We start from the raw sequence: 14,713 nt of genomic DNA, 5'->3' as shown, positions 1-14,713 counted from the left end.
TAGATGGAGGTCAACCTCCACTAGATGGAGGTCAACCTCCACCTCCACTAGATGGAGGTCAACCTCCACTAGATGGAGCCACTGCTCTCCAGTTGTCTATCAAGTCATCAACCAGGAGTCGTAGAGATGGAAAAAATGAAGTTATTTCTATCAGTGGTAAAATGTAACTAAGTACTTTTATTTAAGTGTTGTACTTCTGACTAGAAAGCTACATTTTTGACATCCTTGTACTATTTTTGAGTATATTTTATGCTACTTTATACTTTTTTCCACTAAATATTGTACTTTTTACTACATGTATTTGACACTCAGTTACTTTTTACATAAAAAACTCATATGTGCACATGATACGATGCAGTAATATATTACACAGTAGTATACAAGTATCTCAAAAACTACACTAAAATCCTCTTGCATGTATTCATTAGTGGTAAAACGGGAATAATGTATCATTCTTTAATAATATTACACTTTGAAAGGATAATTGGTGCATAATGAGTACTTTTACTCTTGGTACTTTCCATTTTTCTCATAATTATTTTTTAAAGTAACATTATAAATGAAGTCTTTGGAACTGATTATTACTCATTGCATTTCAGATTTAAATTAATTGGTAATTAATTAACTGTGTGTGGGTGTGGGTGTGGGTGTGTGTGAGGGGTTTTGATAGGAAAGGTTCTTTTCGTATCGTTGTAAAGTGACGTGTTGACGATGCTGACCGACAGACCGGAGCTCTCGGAGTGCTTTACAAGGTCTCTGAGTCAAAGGGACAAAGTAGTCATTGATCTCAAAGTGTCGCTTGCGATTGACCTTTTCTGTCCAAAAAGTGTGCGTGCATGCGTTTGTTAGTTCATTCATGACATTTTAAGGAAAGGTTAGCTGGTCAGCTGGATCTCTATTACCCTGCTGTCAATTTTAAGAGTGGATGTGAGAATAGTAGTAGTAGTAGTAGTAGTAGCATTTTCCACCTGCTGATCAACTGTTTCTTTTTATTAGTGAAGAATGAAAGGAAAGTATTATTATTATTCATATTATTATTATTATTATTACATATCATTTAGCTGATGCTTTTATCCAAAGCGACCTCCAATTAACTGCTTTAAACCCTGAAAGTACAATCTCCAGACAACAGTTAGTAAGTGCACTAAGTAAATTAGCTTCAAATCCATTTCAGGTTCTACTAATCTAATGACTACAATGTGATATTAAAAGAATAATGTGTAGTGTCAGACCCACGGGGAACAGCTAGCCAGACTATCTGTCCAATCTGAGTTTTCTCTTAAACTACTTCCGAACGTACACATGTTCCACCAAAACAACTTCCTTCCTGAGGCTGTTCAGCAGCGGCGCCGGCTCGACGATCGTGATTGGTTTAAAGAAAGTCCAATAAACCAGAGCACGTTTTCTCCCATCCCAGAATGCCGTGTGGATTAGCAGCGTGGTGGAGGAGGGTCTGGCAAAGCGGGACTAGAGAACATTTAAATGAAGCAAAGTTAAATCGTTCTGATGACTGAATATTTCAAAATAGTATATTTTTTTATTTTAATATCTGCCATTATAAATGCTGATATCGATTTATTGGGAAATGCAAGATATCGGCCGATATATCGGTCGGGTTTTACTGTGAAAAGTTCTTCTGTGAGCTCACAGTGCTTTTAATTCGGGCTGCACAATATATCGTTTTATGTATTCTTTTATAGTCATCACAGTATCAACTGGTGTAATATACACACTGCAAAAGGCTGTGACATATCGCGAGAGACACTCGAGATGTTTTTTGTTAGTTGAGAGAAAATCTCAGTAAAAACCGCACTTCTTAAAGTTACTGTGACCTTCACCTCATAAAGAGCCGTTCCTGCAGGTTTCTACTGATATTGTTCACTCTTGTTAGTGGTGCCTTTTTTTATATTCAATTGTTTGTTCAATTTGTTTAATAAAAGATTGATGGAAATGATTTCATTTCTTTTAAATTTAACAAGCAATGTTTTTGTGATTTTTGGAGGAATTCCGAACGCAGCAAAAATGTAAAACTGAGTACACTTTAATATCTTTTTATTTATCGCGAATGGCATCGGAATCGGGCAACTCAACAACTTTATCGCATATTTTCCTCCATATCGTGCAGCCCTACTTTTAATCTCATCTTATTTTGAAAGCGTTAAAGACATCAGACACAGGAATAATGTCCCCCGTCTCACCCTCGTGCTCCGTACCTGTCTCAGTGTCTCCGGTTTGTCCTCCAGGGTCTTTGGTTGGCGTCGGCGACGTTGTCTCCCAGCAGGTGTTCGAGAGGAGAGGATTGGCTCATCACAACGTCCAGCGGACGGCCAAGATGATGAGCATCGGTTTCTTCTTTGTGGTGAGTAGTGTCCTCATGTTTAATTCAAAAAAATGTCTGAATGTGGCACGTTTTGTGATGATTTGATTGCTTTAATTCTGTCATAAAGAACATACTTGTGACACAGTTCTTTAAATATTCACAAAACAAGAAGAAAAAAAAAGTGTATTATTAATTAAAATTCGATTGAGCTCTAAAGAGTTGCAGCTCACAGCTGCAATACCACTGGCTAATTAAAAAGAAATTGACAAAATGATACAGCGTTAACTCATCTGATTTAATGTCTAAAACAAGCTCCCAGTCTCAGTCAGGTGATCTGAAAACTGAAATGAAAGGATGCAGCATATGCAGCATAATGGGCTTTTTATGGTGTCTATTTGGTAATTTGTATAACATGAGAAAGCAAATATAAAACCTGATGAAATCCATGAAAAACGTTGAATTCAACAGCATCAAAACATGACAGGCTCACATGCTGATCTGTTTCTTCGTGCCTTTGTATGTTTGTGAATTCACTTATTTTAAGTCCTTTGACAGTTGCACAATTCACTTTGACATCACCGCGACGTAAGCAAAGTGTATTTATATTTCCATAATCGTCTTATGTTCAGCCAATCAGCTGCCTCACTGTTGTCAATCATAAAGAGAAGAGGTAGTTTTGAAAATCGGTCTTCAATCAGACTGACGGAGTCACGTTACACCAAGACATGTTTGCTCATTCATCCGGAAAAGACACAACTGTCTCGTAACACATACGTCATGTATCTTTCTTCTTGACATTATTAATATATGAAGTTTAGGGGCTTAGATTCACTCCGTCTGCAGTCTGCAGGGAGATACTGACGCTGAAGGAGTGGTGCGATGGACAGAAAGCCATTAAGGTTTTCTTCAGTGTGTGTATGAGTGTGGTTAACTGGAATCTTTCTCAATCTACAATGTATAACAACACTCATATTTATAAGAGAACAAGACCAATAAATCATGGTTTGTGTGTTTGTTTATTTACAACAAAGGGCCCAGTCGTCGGCAGCTGGTACAAAGTTTTGGACCGGCTGGTGGTTGGAGGCGGGAAAAGTGCCGCCATGAAGAAGATGCTGGTTGACCAGGTGAGGAAATAAAGCGCTCCTCTGTTCTTCCACTACTTCACTTCACATTGTTTTTATTCCGCTCATGGAAATTCAATGTCATGATCCTACCATTCATTATTTACTGTATTCCATTATGTATCCATAACCGGAAAGGAGCTGGATAAAGACAAAAACCTGACAAAGAGACCTTTAACCCTGGTGTTGTCTTCCCGTCAACCATGAACTTGACCTTTCAGGTCAAAATTTAAAAAGAAAACTGTGCTTTTCCGATGTTTTTGTTGTTTTTTCTGATTTATTTGTCACTTTTTCCAGCTTTTGGCCCTTTTTTTTTTTTTTAAACCTGAGATGGTTTAATAACAGGTTTTACACTTATTCTTGGAATTCATGGTCAAATCTCATTTATATCAAATTATACATATGTTTTTAGTTACCAAGGCAGAAATTATGAATTATTTTGACTAAAAGTTAAGATCAGAGGATGTTGAGTGGATCTCAGAGGCGTAGATGTCAAAGTTTAGTCCGGATAATGTTTGGAAACCATAAAAAACAAATCAAATGCTGTTAGATTAAATAAAACACCCCAAAACATAATTTACAGTAATCATTCATTTTACCTGAAGAATGTTATTTTTATTTTTGACTTTTTCAACACTATTAACTTTAGTTTTACAGTTATTTTTGGAATTTCTGATCAATAAACTTCATTTATAGGAAATTATACCTAATGTCTTAGTTATAAAAGCAGAAATTAGGAATTATTGAGACTTAAATTAAAGGAATGGATGTTGATGATAATCACAGACTGGAATATGTCAACTTTTACTCAATACTATTTCAAAAACACTTCCATTTGTTTTACAATGCTATAAAATTGAATAAGACGCCCCAAAATTAATGAAAGTAGAGATTTGTCCTTGCCAAAGAGCGTTGGGTGGAATCAATCATGTTATTTTGGAGAATTAAAAAGAACATTGATATAGGACAACATGAGGACAACATGAGGGTTACTATTACCTTTCCTTCTATGAAAACTACGACCTCTTGTTGTTGAAGGCAAGACAAACGATGAAAGAAAGTGGAAGCAAGCTCAGTGATGCAGCCGTACCGCTGTGTGTCGTCCACTCAGGCTCGGCTCATTAATGGTGGTTAACAGGGCGGAGAAGTCTCCACAGAGAGATGGGATGATGGCTCTGAATCGTGCTGACGGGAGGGAACTCCGTCAGATTCTGTCAAAGTGGGCAGCTGTACGGTTTTTGACGTGGTACCCTCTTGTACCCTGCTCTCCGCTGTTTGATTCAATCAGAACAAATGCAGATTAAACTAAAACCACCACAGAACAAGACTTCAGAGCTCTCAACATCTCCGCTCTCCTGCAATATTTACTGAAGCAAAGGGTCCGCTCACCGCCCGAATAGTTAAATGTGGTTACACGGTGCGACGCCTCGGTAAAGACTCAAGTGTCGTTGAATGATTTAACGTGGTCTACTGTGTCTGCGTCAAGCCTCAATAACAGATGGAAGTCATGTTTCACGCTGCTGCAACATCAATGCAAACAACTGAACAGTCTCTCGAAGTGATCTTTAGTTTTCTTTGAGCATCTTCGGTGGAGAATTCATTCATTAAAATGCTGAAACCCCATTATTCAGTAAATATTCATTCTGCTTCAGTTCATCAAATCTTTTCCTTATCCTCTGTTAAACACTTTAAATACTGAGGATGCAGACACACACACACAAAACTGTTAATATTTTTTGGTTTTAATTTGATAGGACAGCTGAAGACAGGAAAGCGGTGGAGGGGGGGCATGATGCATCAAAGGGCCTTGTTTCTTTATTTGATCTGATACACAAAACACATTTCTTGATGCATTTGGTCATAAGATCACAACAAAAGTCTTATTCAAATTACACATGTTTTGCTTAGTCTCCGAGCCCTAGATTGTTTTCTCTTACCAGACATTTTTCTAAAAGTGTGTGTGTGTGTGGTGTGTGTGTGTACTTATGAATAGTGTTAATAGTGAGACAGAATCCTATTCACAAATTAGACCCAACGTCAGCTGACTTTCACAATATTACAAAAAATCAACATTTAGTGTTTTTTTTACAAAAAACACTAAATGTTTTAGTCGAAATCACTTCCCCATCAAAACAAAATAGAAGCTGTAAGACTCTACAATAAAACAATAACCTTATATACCAAATAAAACACATCATAACCAAGCTCAGCCCAAATGACTCATTTAAACTCTGTTGAGTTATATATGTACTGTAGTTGCATTGTATTTCTCTCACTCCCATTTAAACAGACCCTAAACCCAGGTTGCAAGTATTTAACCACCGCTGAGGTGACTTTAATTAGTTTTTCACTTTACTTTCGTGAAATTTACCTCCTTTTGTGTATCTGTGTCGTAGGTGTTTTTTGCTCCGTGCTTCCTGGGAGCTTTTCTCGGTATCTCCGGTGTTCTGAACGGACTGACGGTGGAGGAGAACGTCACCAAGCTCAAGAGGGTGAGTTGGCTTTATTTCATATTGTGGTGTTATCACCAGCAGCGTTACCCCCACACACACACACACACAACCCCCCCACCCCCATGTCACAGCCAGAAGGTTGTGTGTGTGTGTGAGTGTCTGCAGCAGTTAGGTGGACTGGACACTCATGTTCACATGTTACTGCTGTGCCTGAATGCTGCACAGTGCCCCGCTATGCCATGAACTACTACAAAGAACTACTACAAACTACTCTTTTTTTTGTGACGGTTATCGCCACTCTTCATTCTAACCCCAACCGGTCGTCTGACACCGCCTACCTGGGTCCGGGTCTGGGTCCCTCCCAGGTTTCTGCCTAAAAGGAGTTTTTCCTCGTCACTGTCGCACTGTCGCTTGCTCTGGAGGAAACTACTAGAACTTTTAGGTACTTGTAAATTCTGGAGTGTGGTCTAGACCTGCTCTATCTGTAAAGTGTCTCGAGATAACTCTTGTTATGAATTGATACTATAAATACAATTGAATTGAATTGAGATACAGTAGGGGTTTGCCAGAAAAATAGTTTTTCCACAGCTGTACGTTGCTTAGCTTCCGTGTCGGTGCTCCTGCCTGCTTCTTCTAACAGGGTGCACGCAGACCGCCAGCTACTGTAGCTAACGCTAAAGCTAACACTATGGAGAAGTACCTCATACAACCTCACTTCAATGGATCTGAACTATTCCCTCTGAATTGGTACTTGACTGCTCTGATTTGACTTGATTTGTGGGGGTGTCACGATTTTGCAGGGTGAGTCTCCCAGTAATTTCCCCTTTCCTCCCCACCTGCTTGCACGCATCCAAAGAAAAGAAAAAAACAGACACAGCATGGCTTACCACTAGCTTATCGGTAGCCTGCGGCTGCTCTTTTACAGACACCATGGCAAGTGCCGGAGTCCGAGATAACGGAGAAACAGAACTTGAAAATCCCCATGCCTCCCTGAAGTCAACAAAGGTAAACCACGTGGATAGGGTCAACAAATGGTGCCTTTAAATGCACGTCACTAATTTTGAGAAACTCAGACTGTTGTTGTACATCATCTCTAGTGACTCTCGTTGTAGCATTGCCGTCAATGCTGAAAACTTAGTTTAAATTAGTACTGTCAAACGATTAAAATATCAAATTGTGATTACCCGCATTAATGTCATAGTTAATTCACAATTAATCACACATTCTGATCTATTCCAAATGTTCCTTGATTTCTTTTTGTCCCATTAATTGTTTCTCATTTTAATGCTCTTATCATCATGGAAAACTGCAACGCTCGCTTTGTGCAAATGTTTTTTATTGAAAACAACATTGTTATATATCCTTGTGCAGTGTTCAATCTCACAGTAACATTCTCACCTAGAGCAAATAATCTCTCCCACAATGTAACACTGTCAGCCAATTAAAGAGTGAAAGGCTGAAGCTGTGTGCTCGGCCATCACGTGGGATTTTAGTAGTAGTTTATTTAAACTTAAACATACATTAAAATAAAGAATATAAATATAATTAAATGATAGATAACTAAGGCCATGTACTTCTCAGCACCATCTTCCAAAATTGAAAGTAGTTCAAACTAAAAATTCCCATGTTCAAAAAGGAGAAGGAGGAAGTTAAATATAATATAACCCACTGATTTCAGAGTGGACGTGCTGCGATGATCGCTCCGTTCACAGCGACCAGACACACAGATCACTTTGTCTCGTCAGTGGAACATTTGGAAACTTTTAAAAAGGAAACTTTCCATTCAGAAATACTGTTGGCGTGTATTTGGCGTCTCACGCTCGCCGTCCACTCAAACGTGACTTTACTCCTCGTTGGCCGACTCGCGAGCCCGAGCGGCGTGTGTGTGTGTGTGTGCAGCGTGCCTGTTTTGTTTCTGGTCTAGCTAGGTGGGTGTTGTAGTTTTTCTAATGTTACTAGGTGTTGCAACTGCAAAAAAACTACAAAGTCTGCTAGGCCAAAAAGAACGTTAATCTTGTGATGAAAAATTTGACGCTGTTAAAACGGGTTTGCGTTAACGCCGTTTATCACGCGTTCAAAATTGTGGATTTGGTGAACTGTGAAACGTCTATTGATTGATATTCTATATTTATACTTAGAACGAATACTGATCTCTAGCCAGTTTGTGTCAAGTCTGTGTAAACAGATGCCAGATAAATGAGATTCCACCGAGAGCAAGTTTGGTTTTCATCGTAGGAACAGCACCTGACCTCCAACTCATTATTATTAGATTCTATTTCCTGTGATGGAGAAAGAGACAAGAGAGGTGGTGGGGGGGGGGACTTTGGAAATAGCTGGAGTGACTCATACCTTCATATATATATATATATATAATGTGTGTGTATTTGTATGCCAGGTCAGAACTAACTGTCATTGTGTGCCAGCTGCTCAAACGTCCGTCCCCGCCTTGCTTACCCAGCAAGCCGCTGGTCACCATCAATTATTTACAAAAGGAGGCGCGTGGACCTGAAAGGCCAACCTGGTAAATGTCAGAAAAGACAGAAAATAAATGACAAATGTGCTCATTACAACGAGGCCGCCTGGCAAAACGTGAGATGAAAATGAATAGAGCCACTCGCCAAAACTTGCGTCCTGGCCTTACTTACCTGCAGCTTCTGTCATTGTGCATACAAAATTAGTCTGATGACGGAGTCTGGTGTAGACAGACTTATGTGTTTTGTCAGTTCTATACTACGAACTAATAATAGTCATGTCAGTTTTATTTACAGGTACATCAAAAATGTAGACTCTCTATCCTTAGACCCCTCAATTCAGATAAGGAAAAAAATACAAGTGTACAGCTATGCTAGTGGCACCAGGGATGTATTTTATGACATAAGACAAGATTTGGCACCTTAATACTAACTCCAGCCTTCTAACATTGGCAATGCTAACATGCCGATGTTCAGCAGGTACTATCGTCACCGTGGGTACATCCCAGGTCCTTAAACTAACTTGCTTCCCTTCCTTGCGTCTTGGTCATTCCCACCAAGTAAGCATGGGAGGAGAGAGGAAACGAGAAAATGTGTTTTTAGACGCAAAGTCCTTTTTGCTGACTTTTATCGTGAATACAGGATGTCTGTTGTATGGGCGGAGTTAGCAACGGCTGTCAGCTGCACGGCTTTCGGGGAAGGCTGCTCTCGTGTATATGTGTATCCTCGGTCATAGCTCCTCAACGACCCGTCCTCCGTCCTCGCTATTCGGGGCAGGAATAATAAGCTTTGAAACGGCCTTCACGAGGGAGGGCCAGAGCGACTTTACAGGCGAGGAGGTATCAATGAGAGACTTAAGATCCACCCCATGTTCACCATCTTATTTTAGCATGTTAGCATGCTAACGATTGTTAATTAGTACCAGTCTATATCGTCAATGTTCCACTTCAGGGATTGTTCAGGTGTTGTTGCTAATTCTTCCAGATGTCCCTCTTTTCATCTCGATGTCCGTTACCTTCCTCTATGATGGAATTCTGACCTGCGGCTGATTTCTGAGGACTATGGTGACCTGGTCCTCAGGTCTCTGCAGGGTAAATCCAGACAGCTAGCTAGACTGTGTCTAATCTGAGGATAAGTTTTCTGTTGTACGACTAAAACTACTTCTAGACGTACACATGTTCGACCAAAACAAGTTGCTTCCCGAGGCTATAGTGCAGCGGCACCGTCTTTGTGTCCGAGGCTCAGCGCCGCCCTAGACAGTTGTGATTGGCTTAAAGAAATGCCAATAAACCAGAGCATGTTTTCTCCCATCCTGAATGCTGTGTGGACTGGCCAGACCCTCCTCCGCAGCGCTGTGGAGGAAGGTCTGACAATGTGAGACTAAAGTACAAGCAGTACTAAACACACACAGTGAAAGCTGACGGTAATGTTATTGTTGTTTTGACAGAGTAGCCAAAGTAAAGGCAGATTTAAAGGTGTGAGCTGATGATTGGGTCTCGCCTGGTGTCATGTCCTGTCCATATAAGACGTCCATTAACGTCTTGCATGTAAAACAGTACAAAGCCTGCTTAGAAACCCCTGGAAGAGCTAAGAAAGGTCCCATCTTCTCCACAGTGCGGGAGGAAAGGTTTTGACGTGTTTCTGACGCAGCGATCAGCAGCATTAATGTCACCTCAGGTGGCAGAGTAGCTTGTTTGGCCATAATTACAAAAGTGGTTTAGCCTACAAGGGAGAAAAATTACAACTAGAGAAAAATAAAGAATGTACCTGGAACATTGCCTTGTTGTTTTATAAGTCGAGCTGACCTTTAAAGTAGATGACATGGTGAATTTGTGTGTAGGTGTGTGTGTGTCTGGCAGTTAATACTGCAGCTTTTAAACGATTTAAATACACAAGGTTTTTATGTTTCAGAACCAGAGACAGAAACTGTATCTGAAATCTTTATCTTGGTTACTCATTTACGTTTCCCTGCAGTTTATTCCATAGTCAGCTGTAAGTTGAGATTTCAGACACTTCATCGAAATCCTTTTTGCATCTTCACCACCGGTTCATCTACACAACATGTATTCAAAATTCTTATTTTACATGCACTAATGTATCTCTGGCATGAATAGTCATCATAAAAAGAAAGGAAAATGACTACAATATATAGTGTATCCACAGGGGTTGGGGAAGATGTTTATCATTTCCACTATCTGCTGATGTTCTTGGCTGTAAAACGTCCGTCCTGCTTTGTTTTGGAAAGAAACTCTCCACCAACTGGAGTTTCAACACATCACCATTCCTCACTTCACCCCACACTGGCAGTCTCAACTGTTCAGCCATGGAAAACGTTGGAGAGATGAACCAACTAGCTCCGTAGGAGGGTGGAAGTTTTCAAGTTGATTTTCAAGTTTCACCCCTTGGTTCCAAGGGGTAGGGGTAAGATGGAGAAATGGGATTCAGCCTTTGTATAGAGTAAAGAGCTGAATTGTGCTTAACCCTTTTGTTGTCGTCTTGTCAAAATTGAAAATCAACACTTTTGAGGCTTTTTATCGATGTTTTTAACTTTTTCTTATTTTTTTTGGCCTTTTTTTTTTTCAACGCATTTCATGATTTTTTTTGTCACTTTTTTGACGTTTTCAACACTACATTACAGGAAATTATACATAATGTTTGAGTTAGAAAAGCAGAAATTAGGAATTATTGAGACTAAAATTAAAGGAATGGATGTTGATGATAATCACAGACTGGAATATGTCAACTTTTACTCAATACTATGTCAAAAACACTTCAGTTTGTTTTCAAATGCTATAAAATCTAATTAGACACCCCAAAATTAATGAAAGTAGAGATTTGTACTTGTACTTCAGCCGGAGGATGTTATGTAAATACGGCCCCTGATTTAAAAGTGATTATGCTGATAAAATAACTAAAAAAATAATAATCTTTGTTCACAGGACTACACAGATGCCCTGATCTCGAATTACTACGTAAGTTTTGACCGTTGTTTGTACAGAGGACAGCGATCGGTTTTGGTACGAGGACCCTATTGATTGAAATACATCTCCATATGGTAATCTGTCCCCTGACTGGTTGATCTGTTTGTGTTGCAGCTGTGGCCCCCGGTCCAGATCGCCAATTTCTACTTCATTCCTCTCCACCACAGGTACGAGTTCATGGCTTCACTGACATACAGACAATCACATGTAACTTTTAGGTAAAGTGCACTATAATCTAAATTGGGTGTCCTCCTACACTGACAGTCTTATATTGGATCAAAGCTTTTTGGGAGGGAGGTTAATAAAGCCAGTTTTTAAATGTTTTTTGGTGCTTATTTGTCTGAAGGTAGTTCAACACGGCAATTTTCTTAACCCTTGTATTGTCTTTAATTTGGGGACCTTCTCGTATCCCTCGGATCAAACTGACCCGGGACTTATTTGGGGTTTTAAAAGCAATTCTGAAATAAAATTTTACTTCATAATCTATTAACAAATATTGTCTTTATCTCTATTTTAAACAACTGAGATAACGTACTGTATATGTTTAGGGAATGCAATCAGTCTCTACTAGAACACAATTAAAAATGGAAGTGGGATTAGTTTTTTTATCATAAGGTTATAATTCATGTTAAAAATCCACTATGTGATCATTCTTGTCTTGGAAAAAGTGGTCATATCCACAGTAGTTTTCTGATTTGAGTCGAAAATACATGTTTATCACATAATGTAAGGAAGTCCGTTGATTTTCAGGTAGAAAAAATGTAACTTGTTCCATTTTTCTTCTAGTAAATAATTGAAATGGGTCAATTTGATCTGAATGCCATACAAGGGTTAAACCATGTTTCAGTTGTTAAAATCATAAGAAGTATGTTTTGTCTTTAAAAGCGAATGAAGCTCTCTTATTAAACTATCTGATGAATAGAGTGCTGCAAGAATGAGTCCAAAAACCCAAACCTTAGTGAGCAGGTTTGCCTCCCCAGTTCCCTCGTCTCAAAGGTTTTTATGAATGAGGTTTTGGTTCGATGCCTGAAATGAGATATGTGGTTAACACAAGCGTAGGAGATTTTTGCGATTTTATTCTACGACATGAAATTTGTCATTAAATAGCCTGCTTAGGATATTTAAAGCTTTACATTTTTTACGCACTTTAAAAAAAGACTGTTGCTAACAAGTGGCTGAATAAGACGGCAGAGGTCATCATCACCATCCACTTAAGCTTGATTCATGGGTCTGCAGAGGCTTCATGCAGAGCTTTCGCCATTGCCTACATAAGCGGCCTGATGTTATATACTTGTGTGTGTGTGTGGGGGGGAGAGAAGTGAGAGAGTGAAGGCGATTAGCTTTGGAGCGAGTACAGACTCTAGAGTCATGAGAGAAACAAAGCGTCTCTCCTGTTTTTTCTGACCAAGGCGGGAAATCTTTTGCAGGAAAGATGACATGATTTCAGATATGATCCCATGTTTACGGAGGGAATCAGGGCCGTGCTAACGTCCAGGTTGGCCGACAAAAATAGGTCCTCCCTGCAGCACTGCTCGGCACTACTGCATCTGAATTAAACCCGAAAATGTCCTCCTGCCTGCAGGTTGGCGTTCGTCCAGATCGTTGCTGTTGCGTGGAACTCCTACCTGACCTGGAAGGCCAATAAGATGTGACCAATGATCACAAGTCCTTCCCGTGATGCTGATGATGATGATGATGATGATGATAATTTTACACTCATTTGTAGTGTGTGTGTGTGACATGGGCCGTTCTGGTCTAACATACTTCTTCTGATATTTCCAATGTGTAAAACTGTGACTGACTCATTTATAAAGGTCGGGAGAAAGTGCTCGTCTACTCTGAATGACAAATTCACACTTGAAAGTCAAACTCGCGTTTACATAAATGTCTTTGAAAGTTTATTTATGGAAATGAGATTTGGCAGTGATGCTGCAGTGTAGCCACACACACACACACACACAGACACACACACACACACATATTACATTAACACCAACTAGTTGCAAAGGAAACTTTTCTAATCCATTCTATTGTTAGTCATCATAATTGTGTTGAAGGAAAATTATATAACAGATTAATAGTAGTAATAATATGTAAAGAAGGAAGTCTCTTCATACTGTTGATTTTCATCTTGTTTCTTTTATCACAGATTTACTAAATTCGCCACACTTTGTAATAATGTATTGTAATATACATATTTTATCTTGACGTGCCTCACCTATGTGCTTCTACCACTAATATCAGTTGCAGGATGCAATGCATTCTGGTCCATTGAGGCTTTTGGGTGAAGTAAACTGATGTTAAAATAGTAGTTTGACTTTTTTGGAAATACACTTATTACTTTTCTTGAGTGAGAGGATTCCGCTCTCATGTGTGGACAGTAAATGAAGACCTAGACCTACAGCTAGCAGCTGCTTAGCTTAGCACGAGGACACTAGAGGTAAACAACTAGCCTTGCTCTGTCTGAAGGTAATATTCTGTGTACCAGCACGTCTAAAGCTCATGGATTAATATGTTGTAACAGGTTATGTTCAATCTGTACATAAGCCAAAGTGTAAAGATGTAAGTGTTTTAACTCTACCTGATTGGATTAGCTTTGGATGGAGCCGGGCTAGCTGTTTACCCCCGTTTTATCCTTTGTGCTAAGCTAAGCGAACCGGCTGCTGAATCTAGCTTTTTATTAACCGCACAGACCTGAAAGTGGGATCAATGTCGTCTTACTCCCAGCAAAAAAAAATCAAGTTTATTACCCAAAATGTCAAACTATTCCCTTTATCGGTCCATGTCATTGAAATATTTCCTGTTGAACTGCATTGTACCGAACAACAAAATAGACCCTTGAATCCATCGGTGCATCGACGATCGCTGCTAAACTGTGTATTGTTCCTTTATTACTCAATGTACATAGGATCTTTATACTCAAAATGTGCACATTTTTAATAACCACAGGCCACCTGTGGCATTTAAACTAATAAAAGTTTGACATGGGGTGATGTCAATGGTGTTTTTGACCTCGCTAGTTTTTGTTGCCAACTTATCTTTGGCGGGGGGGGGGGGTTGTTTGGAGGCTGCTGAGCTGAGCTGTCAACCAAATTAACTGCACACATTTCCCCCTCCTAAACACACTCGGGCTATATCAGGCAAAAGCAAGCAGACAACGTCTGACGAAGCCATTGAATATCCGCCAAATAGCCTCCTCCCTATTGCTCTTATCTGGGGGGGGGGCAGTTAGTCTGGTTATCACCGTACAGTTAGTCTGGTTAGCTATCACCGTACAGTTAGTCTGGTGATCACCGTACAGGTAGTCTGGTTATCACCGTACAGTTAGTCTGGTAATCACCGTACAGGTAGTCTGGTTATCACCGTA

General features: G+C 39.6%; 1 protein-coding gene and 1 long non-coding RNA gene across 5 annotated transcripts in view; one reads left to right on the top strand and one right to left on the bottom strand.

Annotated features, from left to right (window-relative positions):
• The window catches only part of mpv17 (mitochondrial inner membrane protein MPV17), a 16,370-nt gene extending 2,946 nt beyond the window's left edge, over positions 1-13,424 (top strand). For all 4 annotated transcript variants that reach the window (XM_034900249.1, XM_034900250.1, XM_034900247.1 and 1 more), the window contains exons 3-8: positions 2,244-2,359; positions 3,352-3,444; positions 5,838-5,933; positions 11,305-11,337; positions 11,461-11,513; positions 12,929-13,424. In XM_034900249.1, coding sequence (XP_034756140.1) covers positions 2,244-2,359; positions 3,352-3,444; positions 5,838-5,933; positions 11,305-11,337; positions 11,461-11,513; positions 12,929-12,998 — 461 coding nt within the window. In that variant the 3' untranslated portion in view covers positions 12,999-13,424. The remainder of the gene's footprint in view (positions 1-2,243; positions 2,360-3,351; positions 3,445-5,837; positions 5,934-11,304; positions 11,338-11,460; positions 11,514-12,928) is intronic.
• Positions 6,479-14,713, bottom strand: part of LOC117961515 — a 16,248-nt gene continuing 8,013 nt past the window's right edge. Inside the window, exons 2-3 of the long non-coding RNA XR_004660420.1 lie at positions 6,605-6,608; positions 6,479-6,562 (exon numbers count right to left, since the gene is read on the bottom strand). This is a non-coding gene — a long non-coding RNA (uncharacterized LOC117961515). The remainder of the gene's footprint in view (positions 6,563-6,604; positions 6,609-14,713) is intronic.

The sequence above is a fragment of the Etheostoma cragini genome, chromosome 18 (genome assembly GCF_013103735.1).
Source record: "Etheostoma cragini isolate CJK2018 chromosome 18, CSU_Ecrag_1.0, whole genome shotgun sequence".
In the NCBI taxonomy this organism is placed as follows: domain Eukaryota; kingdom Metazoa; phylum Chordata; class Actinopteri; order Perciformes; family Percidae; genus Etheostoma; species Etheostoma cragini.
Note: the sequence above shows the minus strand (reverse complement) of the source record. Positions and strands in the feature narration are given on the sequence as shown.